This window comes from Acanthochromis polyacanthus, chromosome 8 (genome assembly GCF_021347895.1).
Source record: "Acanthochromis polyacanthus isolate Apoly-LR-REF ecotype Palm Island chromosome 8, KAUST_Apoly_ChrSc, whole genome shotgun sequence".
In the NCBI taxonomy this organism is placed as follows: Eukaryota; Metazoa; Chordata; class Actinopteri; family Pomacentridae; genus Acanthochromis; species Acanthochromis polyacanthus.
In genome coordinates, this window is record NC_067120.1 from 9,300,231 (window position 1) to 9,315,557 (window position 15,327).

The 15,327-nt window shown below is 40.3% G+C and overlaps 2 protein-coding genes across 2 annotated transcripts; one reads left to right on the top strand and one right to left on the bottom strand.

The window, feature by feature from the left end:
* The first annotated feature begins 1,086 nt into the window (after positions 1–1,086).
* miox (myo-inositol oxygenase) lies at positions 1,087–4,813 on the top strand. Its single transcript, XM_022191934.2, has 10 exons — positions 1,087–1,253; positions 1,357–1,437; positions 1,850–1,930; positions 2,645–2,807; positions 2,888–2,955; positions 3,067–3,176; positions 3,596–3,663; positions 3,780–3,829; positions 4,028–4,140; positions 4,223–4,813. Exons 1-10 carry the CDS (start codon positions 1,236–1,238, stop codon positions 4,329–4,331), a joined length of 861 nt encoding a protein of 286 aa, XP_022047626.1. The 5' UTR covers positions 1,087–1,235; the 3' UTR covers positions 4,332–4,813.
* lmf2a (lipase maturation factor 2a) lies at positions 4,752–12,182 on the bottom strand. Its single transcript, XM_022191933.2, has 14 exons — positions 11,947–12,182; positions 10,756–11,009; positions 10,651–10,679; positions 10,168–10,361; positions 9,305–9,483; positions 9,006–9,150; positions 8,575–8,697; positions 8,392–8,497; positions 8,208–8,304; positions 7,941–8,123; positions 6,969–7,137; positions 6,524–6,635; positions 5,891–5,999; positions 4,752–5,754 (listed from the first exon to the last, which is right to left on the bottom strand). The coding sequence occupies exons 1-14, from the start codon at positions 12,038–12,040 to the stop codon at positions 5,323–5,325; spliced, it is 2,226 nt and encodes a 741-aa protein (XP_022047625.2). The 5' UTR covers positions 12,041–12,182; the 3' UTR covers positions 4,752–5,322.
* Between the last annotated feature and the right edge of the window lie 3,145 nt (positions 12,183–15,327).

Below are 15,327 nucleotides of genomic sequence, written 5' to 3' on the forward strand. Positions count from 1 at the left end.
TTATGTACATCTAAAGTTGTGTCCAGCAGCTTTTTAAAATAGCTCATGCTGCTACTTTTTTTTTTTTTTTAACATTTTTTGTTATTTATTTATTTACGATACAAAATTATTAACAGGGACAGACTGACACAAAATGTCCAGTCCGTTCAAATATTTGTGCTGTTTGTGCGTCTCTTGACATTGACCTTATTTAGAGGAGATGAGGGCTGTAAGCCAAAAGTTAAATCCAAAGATCACATCACATCAATGTCTACTGAGCTCCACACAAAAGCAGATATATATGGAGAATTTCTACTGACCTATTCACGCATTCAGACCAAAGCGACTGAATGGACACTTGGTGACCTGCTGGGACCGATGCCAATCGGGACGTCTGGTGGCTGGGAATTGACAACAAATTGCGACAGCCGCATCACCTTTACCTCTGCTAGAACAAACAGATTTCCTCCCGATCTGCGTGTGCAAATTTGTACCAATGAACACAGAACGAGGACTTTTGATACTGAGAAAACACCAGTCAGGGCCTGTTGTATACATAATGGGTTCAATATGTGGAAATTACATACAAAAATAGTGGAGGCATTTTGTTTTAAACATCAAACATAGATCAGTACAGATCAGTGTAGTACAGTAGTAATGATCAGGTACAGGAATAGATAACATATGTATTCTATGTGGTGCCCAGGTAGCTCAACTGGTTGAGAGGGCAGCCCATAAACAGGAGCTTTAGTCCTGAGTTCAATTCCAGTTCATGACCCTCTGCTGCAGGTCCTTCCCCCATTCTTCTCCCTACTTTCCTGTCTGTCTCTCAACAAATCTAATAAAGCCAAAAAAAACCCTAAATGTTATATAAATATTATAAAAGCATCAGACCTTTAAATCAGTGTAAATGTGTGTAATTCCTCAATAATTATAACACAAAAAAATAACTACTTAGTCATTCTACGTAAGTCAAATTCAGTAAACTGCTGATCACTGAAAAACTCTTCCTGGGACGGATACACACACACAAACAAAAACACACACACTAAAGGCCAACGTTCAACACAGGGTACTCCATTAGGTGAGGTTTGGTTAAACATTGTTGTGCACTTAATGTTGGCCTACAGTGCAGTCAGGTCAAACGCATTACAGTTTCACCCAGGGGGGATATATATGAGCAGAGACACAAGCAGTCAGCAGCAGAGGACCAACACACCACACCACAACAGCTGCTACGACTTCACCTGTCAGCCATGAAGGTTGTCAACATAGTAAGTATCATTTCTACTCATTTTGCACATTTCATTTGAAAGCAGATGTATATCGCATGTTTGCAAAACCTAAAAATGTAAAAGTTGTTTTTTTTAAACGCAGGGTCCAGATCCATCTCTGGCATATCGGCCAAATTTGGAAATGAACGAAACCAAAGAGAAGGAAGAGTACAGAAACTTTGAGGTAATTCAAAGCCTCTCTTCAGCTTTAAACATTTATGTAATGCTGCTGGCTGATGTTATCTTTTCTCAGTATGGGGAATACCAAATTTCTGGAGGAATGTGCCATCATTCATCAGAGACAAGTTTCTTTACAGACTCTTGCTTGATTTTGGCGATGCGGGTTAGACTGCTGTTATGTAAGAATGTTCTTAATATTCTGCTAAGCCTTTGCAGACATGGAGTCATCTTTTTAGACAGTTTTTTTGTGTATCCACATCCATATATGTCATCTCATCTGCACTTCTTGCCCTCATATGTCACTATCTGAGTTACATTCTGTTTTCCAGAATGTCATGTTATAAAATATGTCCTATGGTGTTAAAACGTGGTTTTGTAACCAGTCCACCTGTGATCGTATTCTGTGTTTTTTTTAGAATGGAAGTCTATTCGACCGTGTCTTCAACACATACAGCCTGATGCACACCAACCAAACACTGGAGTTTGTAAAGCGAAAGGTGAGCAAATCAACAGCAAGAGCAGCAGGTGAAATTCTGACCACAAACTTGTTCATGATGATAATACGACAAGATAGCATATGGACATATACTTTGTGTCTCTCTGTGTCAAATATCAGCCGTGATGTTTCATTTAAGGCATCTTTCTCAAAATCATATTGAATTTGTTTAGCTATTCTTGACCGAGGAAACCTGTTGGACTGAGCAAACAAATGTTATCCATCCCTCTGAAATGAAAGCAGAGGGCAAAAAGCCAATGGATGTCCTGTCTGAACTCAACTTTGTTTGATTAACTGCTTTGTCCTTCCTAAAGGAGGTTACCCAGGCACATTTTTTCTATGTTTGTGACCTGAAGAAGACTCGGCCATGGTCACCTCTTTGCCTCTTTTCAGAACTTTATGAGAGACCGGACACTGCTGTTAATATTTAAAGAGTGGGTGTGCTTTTAAAATAAAGTAACAAGTAGACCATGAGTGGTGACTGGTGAAATGCACCACCTTTAATTTGATTACTCACACAAAACATACAGCCTCGGGTGAGTGGACATTTTTGAATTCAGAATAAAAATAAAAACTTGATCGGTCTATTTAATTGTGCAGAAGTAAATATTTCTAAATTTTTTTTAGGGGCACTTCACACACTTAGTGACTTTCCTGTCAAGCTTGAAATGTAAAACCTTCCCAGTCATGCTGTGACTCTCTTACCTTTTTGAAGCATGCTGAATGGACCAGCTGCAACCACACTAGGATGGGGATGATGGACGCCATCATGTCTCTAGATCAGCTGGTGGATGAGTCCGATCCTGACGTGGACTTTCCCAACTCCTTCCATGCCTTCCAGACAGCCGAAGGCATCCGCCAGGCACACCCAGACAAAGGTAACACAGAGGTAGGGACAGAAATGCAGTGTACAAGCACATACATGTATGTGAAGACTGATAACAATCTCTCTGTCCAGACTGGTTCCAGCTGGTGGGTCTGATCCATGATGTTGGAAAAATCATGGCTCTTTGGGATGAACCCCAGGTAAGAGACAGGTTCAACACAAAGCTCCATCATGAATAAACTCTGGCTAACAAGCTAGATATAATTAAAACATACAGCAGGCTCAGGCAACTGTTCCTGTGTGTTCTGCAGTGGGCTGTAGTGGGCGACACCTTCCCTGTGGGCTGCAAATTTCAAAGCTCCATTGTGTTCAGAGAGAACAGCTTCCAGGACAACCCAGATGATAAAAATCCCAGTTACAAGTTGGTATTCTCATGTTCAGTTATCACAGCCATTTGTTAATTTGTTGATAGCTTTAAATACACAACCTACTGCAGTAAGCCTTCCAGTCACAACGACGCAGACGCACACACAAACACAGCATGCGTTCTGGTTTCCTTCATATCACAAAAACTACAGTTAAGAAAAAACACATTTAAAATTGTGAAGTTTTGCAGCATTTTTCTGTACTACAATGCAAACAGGCATCTGAAATTTCCCATTATTGTCACAAATTGTTAAGGTATCCCCTTAACACTTGCAGAATTGAACAAATACAATAATGTTTTGTGTTTGCTATTAAACGTACTCCGCCCTACTATCCTTGTTGATTCTGACAACACTTACAACCTTCCAGTCTAATGTACAGGGAGTTTATCTTGTTTATTTTTCCTGTCTTTAGCACAGAATACGGAATCTATGAACCAAAATGTGGCCTCGACAATGTCTTCATGTCCTGGGGTCATGATGGTAACGGATACGCTTACATTTAGCCACAACGCCTCTGCTTCATCCACTGGAACTTTTCTTAAAAATGCAAATGTGCGCTGACATTAAAGTGCCTTTATCTGTTACACTGTTTTCAGAATATCTCTACCGAGTTATGAAGTTCAACAAGTGCTCCATCCCAGAGGAGGTAAGTCAGTGAGAACACTAAATGGCTGCTAAATGTGTTCTTGTGCAGTTTACTTCACAAACAGGAGGGAAAACTGTCAGTTCTAAGGGCTTAATTGCTTACAAGTAGGTAAAGTGCAGAAAAGCAGCACAGCCGAAAATCTCTCTCCTCATCTGTACTCACAGACACCGCCATAAATGTAGTTTTCTGTGTCTTCAGGGGCTGTACATGATTCGCTTCCATTCCTTCTACCCCTGGCATTCCCATGGAGACTACATGCACCTGTGCAACGACAAAGACCTGAAAATGCTGCCCTGGGTCAACGAGTTTAAGTGAGCATCTTCCTCTCTCATATATACATACTACCTTACTTGTAGCTTTTATCCAAAACTTTAACCTCAACTCTTTCAACAGCAAATTTGACCTGTACACAAAAACCACCGAGCTGCCCGACGTTGACAAGCTGAAGCCGTACTACCAGTCTCTGATTGACAAGTACTGTCCTGGAATACTGGAGTGGTGAAACAGAAAACAAAGAAGTTAACAGCCAATCATGTTGTCAGAAATCAGCCAATAATGATACTCATGGAACATTATTTAAATAAAAAAGTTCAATAAGTAACATAGGTGAAAATATGTAACCACTACCAACAAAATGTACTGAAAGTACCACAGGTAAAAGTACTGAATCTGCAGCATAATGTTTCCCCTCAGCATTTTACTGTTATTTATGATGTATAAAACTGCAATTAACAAAAATGCCTAAATACTGCACTTACCGGTAAGTAAATGTACTTTGCTACATTCCACCACCTCATATTAGTCCACATATCGAGTCTCAAACTATCTAGATTATGGGTATCTACAATCATCATCACATGCTTTTTAAATATATGCTCATGCACACCTCATAATTATTATTCACCGTATACAATAACAGATGTACAAACAAATATTTTTATTTTATTGTGTTTTGATGTTTTAAAACATTCTAAAAGAACTACAGCATGCTGTGTGGTGTTTCATTTCCAATACTGAAAGCAAAAAACACATTTGTGGAAAATAAGTGAAAGTGCTTGTTTGTTTTGGGTCTGCAAGAGCATACAGCAAGAGACAAGTAAACACACACACACACAGAGAAAAATAACACGATCAGGAGACATGGAGTGGAACAATAGCATGAACGCTGCACATTTACCATTATGGTGGGCACACCAGAGTTCACCTTATATTTCAAATTCTGTGTTCTGGTTCCATCCAACATGATTATTCTGAGTGGATGTAAACCCATCAGGAAGGCTTTAACTACTATTAAAACTGCTCCCACATGATTAAGGAAATACAGATGTGTACCTCATAGTGCAGTGAAGTGGAGGTTAAAGAAGTAAAAAAAACAAAACATTTTTCATAAGTGGCTGATTCAGAAACACAAAACAACTTCTTTGGTCATTTTGGTAAAATTCTTTAAAGGCAGGTGGTGATAACAGACTCTGTGGGGATTACCTGCATCTTTTTCAAAACTTTTTCTTTTCAGGGATATCCTCCTTTTCCATCTCTTCTTCCTCCTCCTCCTGATCCTCGTCACTAACAGTGTCTTTCTCCTCGCTTTCGTTTCCCTCCGCCTCATCTTCACTGTTCGCTCCATTGTGTTTCTCCTCTTCCTCCTCCTCCTCCTCCTCCTCTGCCTGCGGTTCATCTGATTTCTCACAGCTGTCAGACATGTTTTTTGTGTGATCGCCTACAATAGCATCGGCATCAGGAGCAAGTGAGTTCTTTCCTGTGCCTTTATTTCTGCCTTGCAATCCCCGGAACAGACAAAAGGTGGCGCTGCAGGCAATTAGGGTCCAGATTAGTGTTGGAGGAGGAACACCTCTGACCTGAGAGCGCACCCACCTCACCGCCTGGGCAACAGCGGTGTTGGACAGTCGCCGTGGGGGCGATTTGTCCTACAGACAAAGAATAATTTGATATTAGTTAAAAGTGGATTTAGTAGATTAAAATCAGAAAAGGGAGCATTTGTGACTCCACATTCTTCTTTCGATATTAAATGAGTTCTTCATGAAGTCTTAACTCTAGATTTACCTTGAGCCCATACTGGGTGAGCATGTTCTCCAGGAAAGCGTTGCCCAGGTGCACTATGGGATAGAATTCCTCATCATAGACCCTCCTCCACCAGCGCTGTGGGTAAGAGCTGCAAAGAGACCAACAAACAGTAAATACCCTGTTCATTGTGTGCATGAAGGATAGTCAAAAACAGGTTGCATAAGAATGAAATAAGTGCACCTGAGGCCCTGTTCATACCTGATTTGGGAAACATACCTGTGGTGTACAAGAACACAACCACCTCCCTGAACTGCTGTCTCCCACATACTGGATATCTCAGACTCAGCGAACAGTAAATAACATTGTTTTAAAAACCGTGTTCCCTTTAATCAAATATTTCTTTTTTTGTTTTTTCAAATGTAATTCATCAAATATTGGTGGATACCAATATTCTATATCATCTCAGAAACTCAATTCTGATCAATCCCTAGATTGGACAAGAAAATTTTAATGAACATAATCGTGCCTAAATTCACTTATTTTAAATGGCTGAAAACAAATGTTAAATACATGAAGTTGAAATTTTGCAGTAATGTCTCACAGGGCAAGAATAATCTGGTTTCTTCAGTGCAGTTAAAGACAAAGAGACAGAAGGAGAAACGGAGAACTGACCCGTCAGCCTTTGGTTCAGTGAACCAGTATCTGTAGCGGTGAGCTCGGAGGTAGGCAGGAGGCTGCCGGTGAAATGGATACTGGGATACATCCGTCTGAATCAGCTCAATCACTGCGGGGCACAAAGCAAACTTTAAATCCAATCACTGCTTGCCTTTCCAAACGTAATTCAACACTGGATCATCTCAGGTAAAGAACTCTTTCTGTTCTCCGTGGATTAAAACTTTCAAGTATCAAGCATATTTGTTAGGTTTCTTGACAGTGTTCTTTCAGTGAGTAAAAATACTTCTTTTAGGGAGTGCTTCTTTCTACCAGTAGAAAGAAAGACAGCTATGGTTTTCTCCTCCATTTGACTGAGCTGAAATGCCCATGAAGTCATAAGAACATTGCAGCTGCGGATCACTGGTAATGTTCTTTCTGCTCTAACTGTTCAAAGGCTGCTCACCGTCTCTTTTGCCCTGCAGCAGTTTGTACATCAGGCTGGTGAACCAGGGAGCCTGAGTATGAGGACCAAGAGCAGCAAACCACATTTGCCAGTCCAGCCTGGGTTGATGAGGCGTCACCACAGGAGGAGATGCACTTAGGTTCCCTGGCTTATACATAAACTCAATCTCCTAGAGGAAAAGAAAAAGTAACAGAGATATCAATAACTAACTACACTGCGAGTCAGTTAATTATGAAACGTGCATTGTAGGGATGTAACAATGCATCGCGAGGCAGTTAAAAATCAGGACAAATGTGTGACGATTCAAATCGGCCGAGATGAAAAATGAATCGCGATGCCCTTTTTATACAACAGAGGGCGTAATCTAGTTTTGAGTTTCAAGTCGTACGTCACTGTCAGGTATTCGGACTCAACGAGAGACGTGGCGGATTTTGAAATCAAGGACACACACCAATTTCAAGTCAGAGGTGTGGCAGCATTTTGGCTTCCCTGTGTCCAAAAATGAAAAAAGGGCAAGACTTTGATTATTTGTATTATTTATTTAGCAATTTTTGATGCGAGTTGCACTTTTAAGAAGGGGACATATGTGTTGCATTGCACAGCTTACCCTACCTCTTCATTCTCTTTCTTAAATTCTTAGATTCTCTTTATTTCGTTATAGGTAAGAGAAAATATCATTCGTAGTTTTTACACATCTAAATGTGTACAGGTTTTTAAATATACATTCACTGCATAATTTGTGTTTTGTTCTACCCTACCTCAGATACGTGTTTTTTCTCTGAGAAATAATTAAAGGAATCATTTTCAGTCACAGTTTGCCTGCAAGCTCATTCTGTTCAGAAAAATCGTGAGAAAATTGTGTTGATAACCCATTGTCTGAAATCGTACTGAATCGTGAGTCGAGTGTATCGTTAGATCACTAGTGCATTGTGTTATGTTATGTTGTATAAATGAGGACTTGTTGGTCCTCACCGTCCACTCAACCCCATCATAGCTTCCCTCAATGACGACCTCTGGCCGCCCACCAACCCCGGTCATCCTTCTGAACAGACCATACGAATTCACCAGCTGGTAGCGATCCACTGACTCGTATGCCTGACGCACACCTGGCCACAACCTGGCATGCGAGTCGTACTCTATGTAGGTGAATGGAACCTGAAAGAGAAATAAAACCCCAGTTTGTAGACATGTTCTGTCCACTTACACCCCAGCACAAACTGCATTTCTAACTTTACCCACCAGACTGACAGCAAACATTGAAGCAGAAGCAGCAGCCAGCAGAGTCCACTGAACTGTACCCCAAAACCTCTTCAGGAAGCCGGAGACACACGCACACCTAGAAATACAGTTAAAATGTACATTAATTTCTCTGAGGTAAGAAGTGCAACATAAAACATGAACTAGCACACATTTACATATCTACCTGAACATAGATCTGACCATCTCCCAGGTGAGAGACAGGACACCGATCCAGACACTCGGGATAGTGACGGTCTTCAGAAACTGGTTAAAGTGGTGGTACGTAAAGGCTGCAAAAACATTTGCAAAAATAACTGTAAAATGCAATTTATTCAGTTTATATACACTTACAAGGACACATACACACCCGTCCGAGAAGTGATGCCATCCTTAGTCGGCTGCAGGTCGAAGAGGATTATCGTTCCGTGGATCATGAGAGCCCAGACTGACAGTTCCAGCAGGTAGCACAACCTCGGCCACAACTTGGAGTCTGAATGGACCAGAGAGACAGACATGAGCAAAAAGTGCAGATTCGCATGGGTGTGACTCTTCAGACTTAATTTTCTTTTGCATATATTTTCGATCACAAAATGTTTACCGATTTTGTAGGTGTCAGCGAGTGTGTAATATGCTGATATATGCCGAGGAGCAGCACAGTTATGAGGCATCGAATGACACAATCTTCATGACAAATAACAATAAAGTGTATAAAACAATACTGGAACTATAGCTTTGACAACTGAATACAAAATATTAGCTTTTTTGATGTATATGAAAAAAGTATTTACTGTGTCATACTATTGTTCTGGTCACTGGTCTTATACGCCTTGCGCAACCAAAAATATACATGCTGATCGTCCAGAAGTGAGAGACAGAGGGCCAACGTCAGCAGGTTGAAGAAGTTGTAGTTGCCAGACAAGATGATGAGAACTTGCAGCAGCACCTACTCAAAAGCAGAAAAAAATGAATTGGCAAAGCATTTCATATGAAAAAAAAGAACACAATTACGTTCTACTTGCTGATTTCAAAGATTAGAGTTCAGCGGTGCAACTTCCCATTAAAGAAATAAGGAGAACTTATGAGAAACTTCTACTCGCCTGCAAGTAAAAAGCCCCGAGTCTCAGCCTACGAAGAGGACTGAAGAATAGAAAAGGCACAGCGATCTCTACAACAAAGGTTCCCACCACGCTCAGCTTCTGCCACCACACTGGCAACTGGTGGGCAAACCAGGCCAGAGGAGTGGGGATACACTGAGTCTCATAATGATAAGTCAGGGCTGTTCAACACACAGGAAAATAAGAAATGTAATCAGATGGTGGAAACACAAGGAAACTAAGTGAACAGTTAACGGGTAAGTTAATAACAGACACCATACTTAAGATTCGGGGTGAACAAATGATCTGATCCAATATATAGCATTTTTCCAATTATCGCTATGTTTAATTCTTTAAACAGTTTCACAGTGAAATAAATTTGTGTAAAAACGCATTGCTTTGGCTCTAATGTAGCCACCTTTCTTTTTCTGATGTCACTAGTCTCCCACAGCAGCTGATTGGTGACATCACAAATAGCCTATCAATGCTGCACAATGAAAGTTAAAATAATTTTTAATTAAATCTGTAAAACAAAAAAACCACAGATATTTCAACTAAGTTCTGTATTGGAGTTAGTCTGGTCTAAACTTTGACACCAAGATTTTCAGTTTTGCTGTAAATGTGTATTGCTAATAGAGTCCTTAATTACTTTAAATCAGTATTGGCCAATGAAAGAAACCATATCAACTGACCCCGAATTAGGATGTCATAGATGCAAATGTGCAGACTTCCCTGTAATGTTCTGTCCTCCAAGACATACTACTGCATTTACATGGCTTTAAAACATATCTTGGCGTGCTTTCTTACAAATTGCAGTATCATCTTGAAGGTGAATGAATAAGCCAGACACAGATGCTCATACATACCTGTGAGGCCCCACCATGTGGGACAACGTGATGTGAGTTTCACCACTCCGGAGGCAAACATCAGCCTGAAGAGCAACCAGCGAATGAGCCAGAAGGTCACACGATCATGTTCTCTGACCCCTCGTGACCCCCTGATTAATGTCAGCGGAGCGACAAGGATACAAAGGAACCCCGTCTCCAGAAGCAGGTTGTCCCTAAACAGTGTTAGAAAGTACAACAGGTAGAAAAGGGAACAAGTAAGGGAGAAGAGAGGGGACAAGAGAACCAGAGTTGTCACTAGTTTGGTGTGATATCTAGAGTGTTGTTGCACAGCAGCAGACATAAACATTACTATGATGATACAAACAGTGCACTGAGAATGACATAAGACTCTCATCAAACTGTCAAAATCATCTTGTGCTCCTTCAACCAGACGTTGTTTGTAGAAGCAGTGTGTTAATGAAAAAAATAATTGGTTGCACTCATACTGTTTCTAAGACTCACCACTGGAAGTAGAGGAAAACCTGCCCCACCTGCAACAGGCAAAGATGTTTAGTGAGGATGAGCTACTGGAGATACTCAGACAGCGAAAAGCCATGACAAACTCACCTGGTACATGGAAATATACAAGGCCCAGAGGCAGAAAAACACAATGCTGTCTCTCAGACCCTCCACCAGCGTGGCGGCGAGGCTCAGCACAGCCCCTATAAGACACAGCAGCTCCATGGCGGTGTGGGTGTCCAGGCCCAGCCGAGGCCCCAGCCACAGGAGGGTGGGAGAGGACAGCAGCTGATCCAGCAGAGGCTTCCCGCTGTATCGCAGCTGCCAACGGGCAGGAAGCAGCCCCTCGTTGCCATAGAGACCTGGACACAAACAATGTAATCGACTAAAGGGATGTACATTGTTCTTCAAAAACATAATTGATATTTTGATACGTTGACAGTGAGCAGTGCATTCATCATCTTATGAAACCTCTCATATAATGTATGTTGTTCTTGCTTATCAGGAATAATACCTGCAAGGCCATATTTAAAGAAAAAAACTGAACATAGATTGTAAATGTAATACATACTGCAAAGTAAGGAGGTGTCAAAATGGGAATAATTAAATGTGATCTAGTGTCTTGGGACTTCACTGAATATACTCTGGAAATCTGGTGTTATCAAGAGCACTTCATTCATTTTTTTCTTTGCATCATTTTTCAGATGCATAATTTTGTTATCATGCGTCATACTACCTATGACCTTAGTATAATAGCCTGCGTTACCCTTCATTGTTCTATTCTAGCTTGTTTTATTTCAGTATGTATCGTACTCGTATCTTATTACTTTTCTACTTTTAAGCATGCATTTCCTACGTTATGTAATTTTTCTGAGCAATATCTGGCACAAGAATTTCCTTGAAATAAACAAAAAATTGCACTGTGGAAAACTATGCAGTAGAAAACTAAGTTACCAGTGTGGCTAAATAGTCGAAACCCATTTCCTTAAACACGTGCGACGTCTGGTGGACTTCACCTGAGCTATAAAGTAAATCACTCTCACACAGTCAAAACAGAGGCTTTGCTATCTTTGCTACCACATGAAAGTATTTACAACAGGTGGGTTCTCCCTCTGCAGATGTTAGCTCGTTAAGTTAGCTTTTGGTCCAGGGAAGAGCGGAAACTTCCAAGCTGTTCCCCACCACGTACGACAGCATGAAAAGCAGAAGGAACACAGGAAAGACTGAGCGCCAAGTTCCCGGCTAACAGGCTAACAGGCACCGCAGAGTGAAGGGAGCTAACAGGCAGCGGAGTCTCACCTGGTATCTGCACGTAAAGGGACACAAAAGCGGCCAAATAAATGACCGCCATGCACCAGAGGAACATGCGCCGAGGCAGAATGATTTCCCCCATCTTTGACTCGGCCCGGACTTCAACCGCTGACTTGCCGCTGCCTGTTCCTGTGGGAGTGGGAGCGGGATTTAACGTAGCCGCGGGACACGTAGCGACGAGCGGTTGTTTATACGTTCACTCGAACGGCCTCAAGATGGCGCCGGCGCGCTTCTGACGGCTGTGTTGCGTTCGCGTTACATCTAATAACAAAACGTTTGCATGTTATGTAACTGATCACACACGAGTCTGAACTTATATGCTACAGTAAAACCAAACCTATGGTTTGATATACACTGGTACTCTGTAGCAAAATTCATTCAACATTTTCAGTGTTTCTTTGAATTTTTTTAGGTTGAAAGTTGCAATTTCCACGTTAATTGAATGCACCATGACAAATATTGTTAAATGTACCAACAAATGACAATTGGAAGTATACCAGCAAGTTATAAACATTGGCAATGCTGTTTTACCGAAAATCTAACTTTCACAATGCTGTAAAAAGCATTGCAGATTACTCATGACATTGTATTTAGCGGTATACATGTTTTTTAGGTTCTTTTACCTGCTCCTTGAATGAAAATATTTTTTAATGAAGGATTATTCATTCAGGAAAAAAAGTTAAATATTCTGGTCCCAGCTTCTCAAATGAGACAATTTTCTGTTTTCCCTGGTCTGTCATTTTAATTTAAATATCACTATTTTTTGCCTAGTAGCAGCGGCAATTTGAAGGCAGTGATTAAAAGCTGAAGATTGATTTTCATTTCCTAATAAATTCATTCTCTGGTCACTGATTAAACCCTTCATATCATCTCAATGCTTCAAAATTAGTTGAAAATAATCCCATAATGCCTTAAACTGGCCCAGATGCTGCTCAACGCCATTGCGTCCCCACTTCCATCTACATATGGAAGCTCAAGCTCATCTACTACTCAGCGCTCTACAATGACAGGTTGTAAAGAGAGTAATTCAGTGATACATGTTTGAACTGGAAACCAATTCTTAAGAAAAAATTGTAATAGAAAAAGTCCCACCTTGCAAATTGATGGGAATTCCTTAAGTTTGTTATATACAAAACCTGAGATTTAGAAATCTCTGCTTTGAGGACACAGCAAGACTTAACATTGTAAAATTAACAAGTGACATTTAAAATTTCTAATCAATATTGACTACATTATTGTGGAAAATAGTGTGCATACAGGTATTTAAAAGGATGTCAAAGAGATGCACCTCAGTATGACTTGGGTTTAATGTGCAAGACTTACCAGGCAAGCATACAGATTCATGGCAATAAAAAGTGGGTCTGCATGCTGCTAGTCAAAAAGCCAAAGCATCCAAATATGTACATTCAAGTTTTAGACACAAATGGAGGAAACTGATCACAAACCGCTGATCACACATATTAAGAGTACCAGTAATTCTCTGACACAGTGACTCAAAACATCATGAATTCATTGCACAGGCAAAGTGAGCAGTAGGATTCATAAATTTTACATTACAAAAATACTAAAATCTGATTTTAGAGAACATTTACACAGTTTATTTTCAGGTGGCATAAACACGAGGATGCTTTTTTTCCCAGCACTGGACTTGAATGACAGAAGTGGACAGATCAGCAAGAATGCCAAAAGCAAAACGGCAACGAAGCCAGTGGCAAAAGTGACATTTGACACGGACGGTGAGATTTGTCAAAAAGTTGCGATGCTCGAGCCGGAAGTGAAGCAAGAGTTGCTTCAATATGCAGCGCTCAAGGTTTAATTAAGTGAAAATGATGTCAGTCATTCCTACATAATACTGCATCCCCAATGCTACACCTCAAAGAGCCACTATAGATGAAATATGTTTCATTTATATTCATTTGACATTATTCCCATCACCATTTGCACACTCACTCCAGATTTTTAGATAAAAAACAAACCCATTGTGCCACTTGATTTCGACATTATAAGATAAAGCAATTATGAGTTTTTATTTATAAAACAGTCACTGGAATAGAAGGTCATAGCTGTTCTAAAGGGAAGGTTCTCATGCTACAAAAATATCTGCATATTACAGCTGTATTCTTGGCCAGTTTTTTTATAGATTCATGTAACTTTAGTCAGAAATAAAAAGAGAAAAGACTTTTCTGTGACGCCAATATTTGACAATTAATTTGGATTTTCAGCAGACTACTCTCTGTGAGCAATACTGTGACAGTAATAAGGAAGATGATACCTCAACAAATTTAACATGAAATTTAGACATTAAAAAAAAACTAGGGACACAAATTGACTATCTGATAATTATATACCGGGCTTTGCAAAAGTTCTGTTACACGGTTTCATGATTTTTAGAGATGTTTACATGTCGGAGTGAAAAATTCCATTAAATAAACTGAAAGTTCTATCTTATAGGCAGGTGTCCTTAATACAATTTTTTTTCTCCGGTGAAGTTGTATCAAGATGGAAGTCAAAAGAGTTGAGATATCTGCTCTCCTTCATGCTGGCCACAACAAGTCTGATAGAGCCAAACAGCTAAACATCAGCCGGATGACCGTCCACAGAGTCGCGGAGAGGCTCAAGAATGGTGAAGATCTTTCAGTGATCTTTCAAGAATGGTGAAGACCTGAAAGATCTTCACCATTCTTTAGCCTCTCCGCGACTCTGTGGACGGTCATCCGGCTGATGTTCAGCACAAAGGAGAGCAGATATCTCAACTCTTTTGACTTCCATCTTGATACAACTTCACCGGAGAAAAAAAATGTATTAAGGACACCTGCCTATAAGGTAGAACTTTCAGTTTATTCAATGGAATTTTTCACTCCGACATGTAAACGTCTCTAAAGATCATGAAACCGTGTAACAGAACTTTTGCAAAGCCCAGTATATGTAAAAAAGATCCAAAATTTGCTTGGACTGTTTCGAATGTAGCCTCAAAATTGAGATTGAAATCTGACTTTTCTATTTTGAGGAAGAGCACCAGTCTTGACATTGACAAACCTGTCTTGGCTAAAACAGAATCTGGCCACTCATATCTGAAGTGATGAGCCGTTAATCTGCAGTAATTTGATGGCATTTAAATCATTCAATTGTATACAGGCATGTCCCTTTTAACATGGCCGTTCAATGGACAAATTGGTCATAGCTGCCTAAAGGGTCAATCGTGCCCACACACATAGGGATGGCAAATATACTGTAGCTGTGGATGACCCCCACTATGGACGGTTGTAATACAGAGGAAACGTTAGATGCAAAAGGGTCCTTTGGCTGAAATACTCTCAAATCACCTCAATCTCAAAGAGCCACATGAGTATCTCATGCAGAAATGTTCTT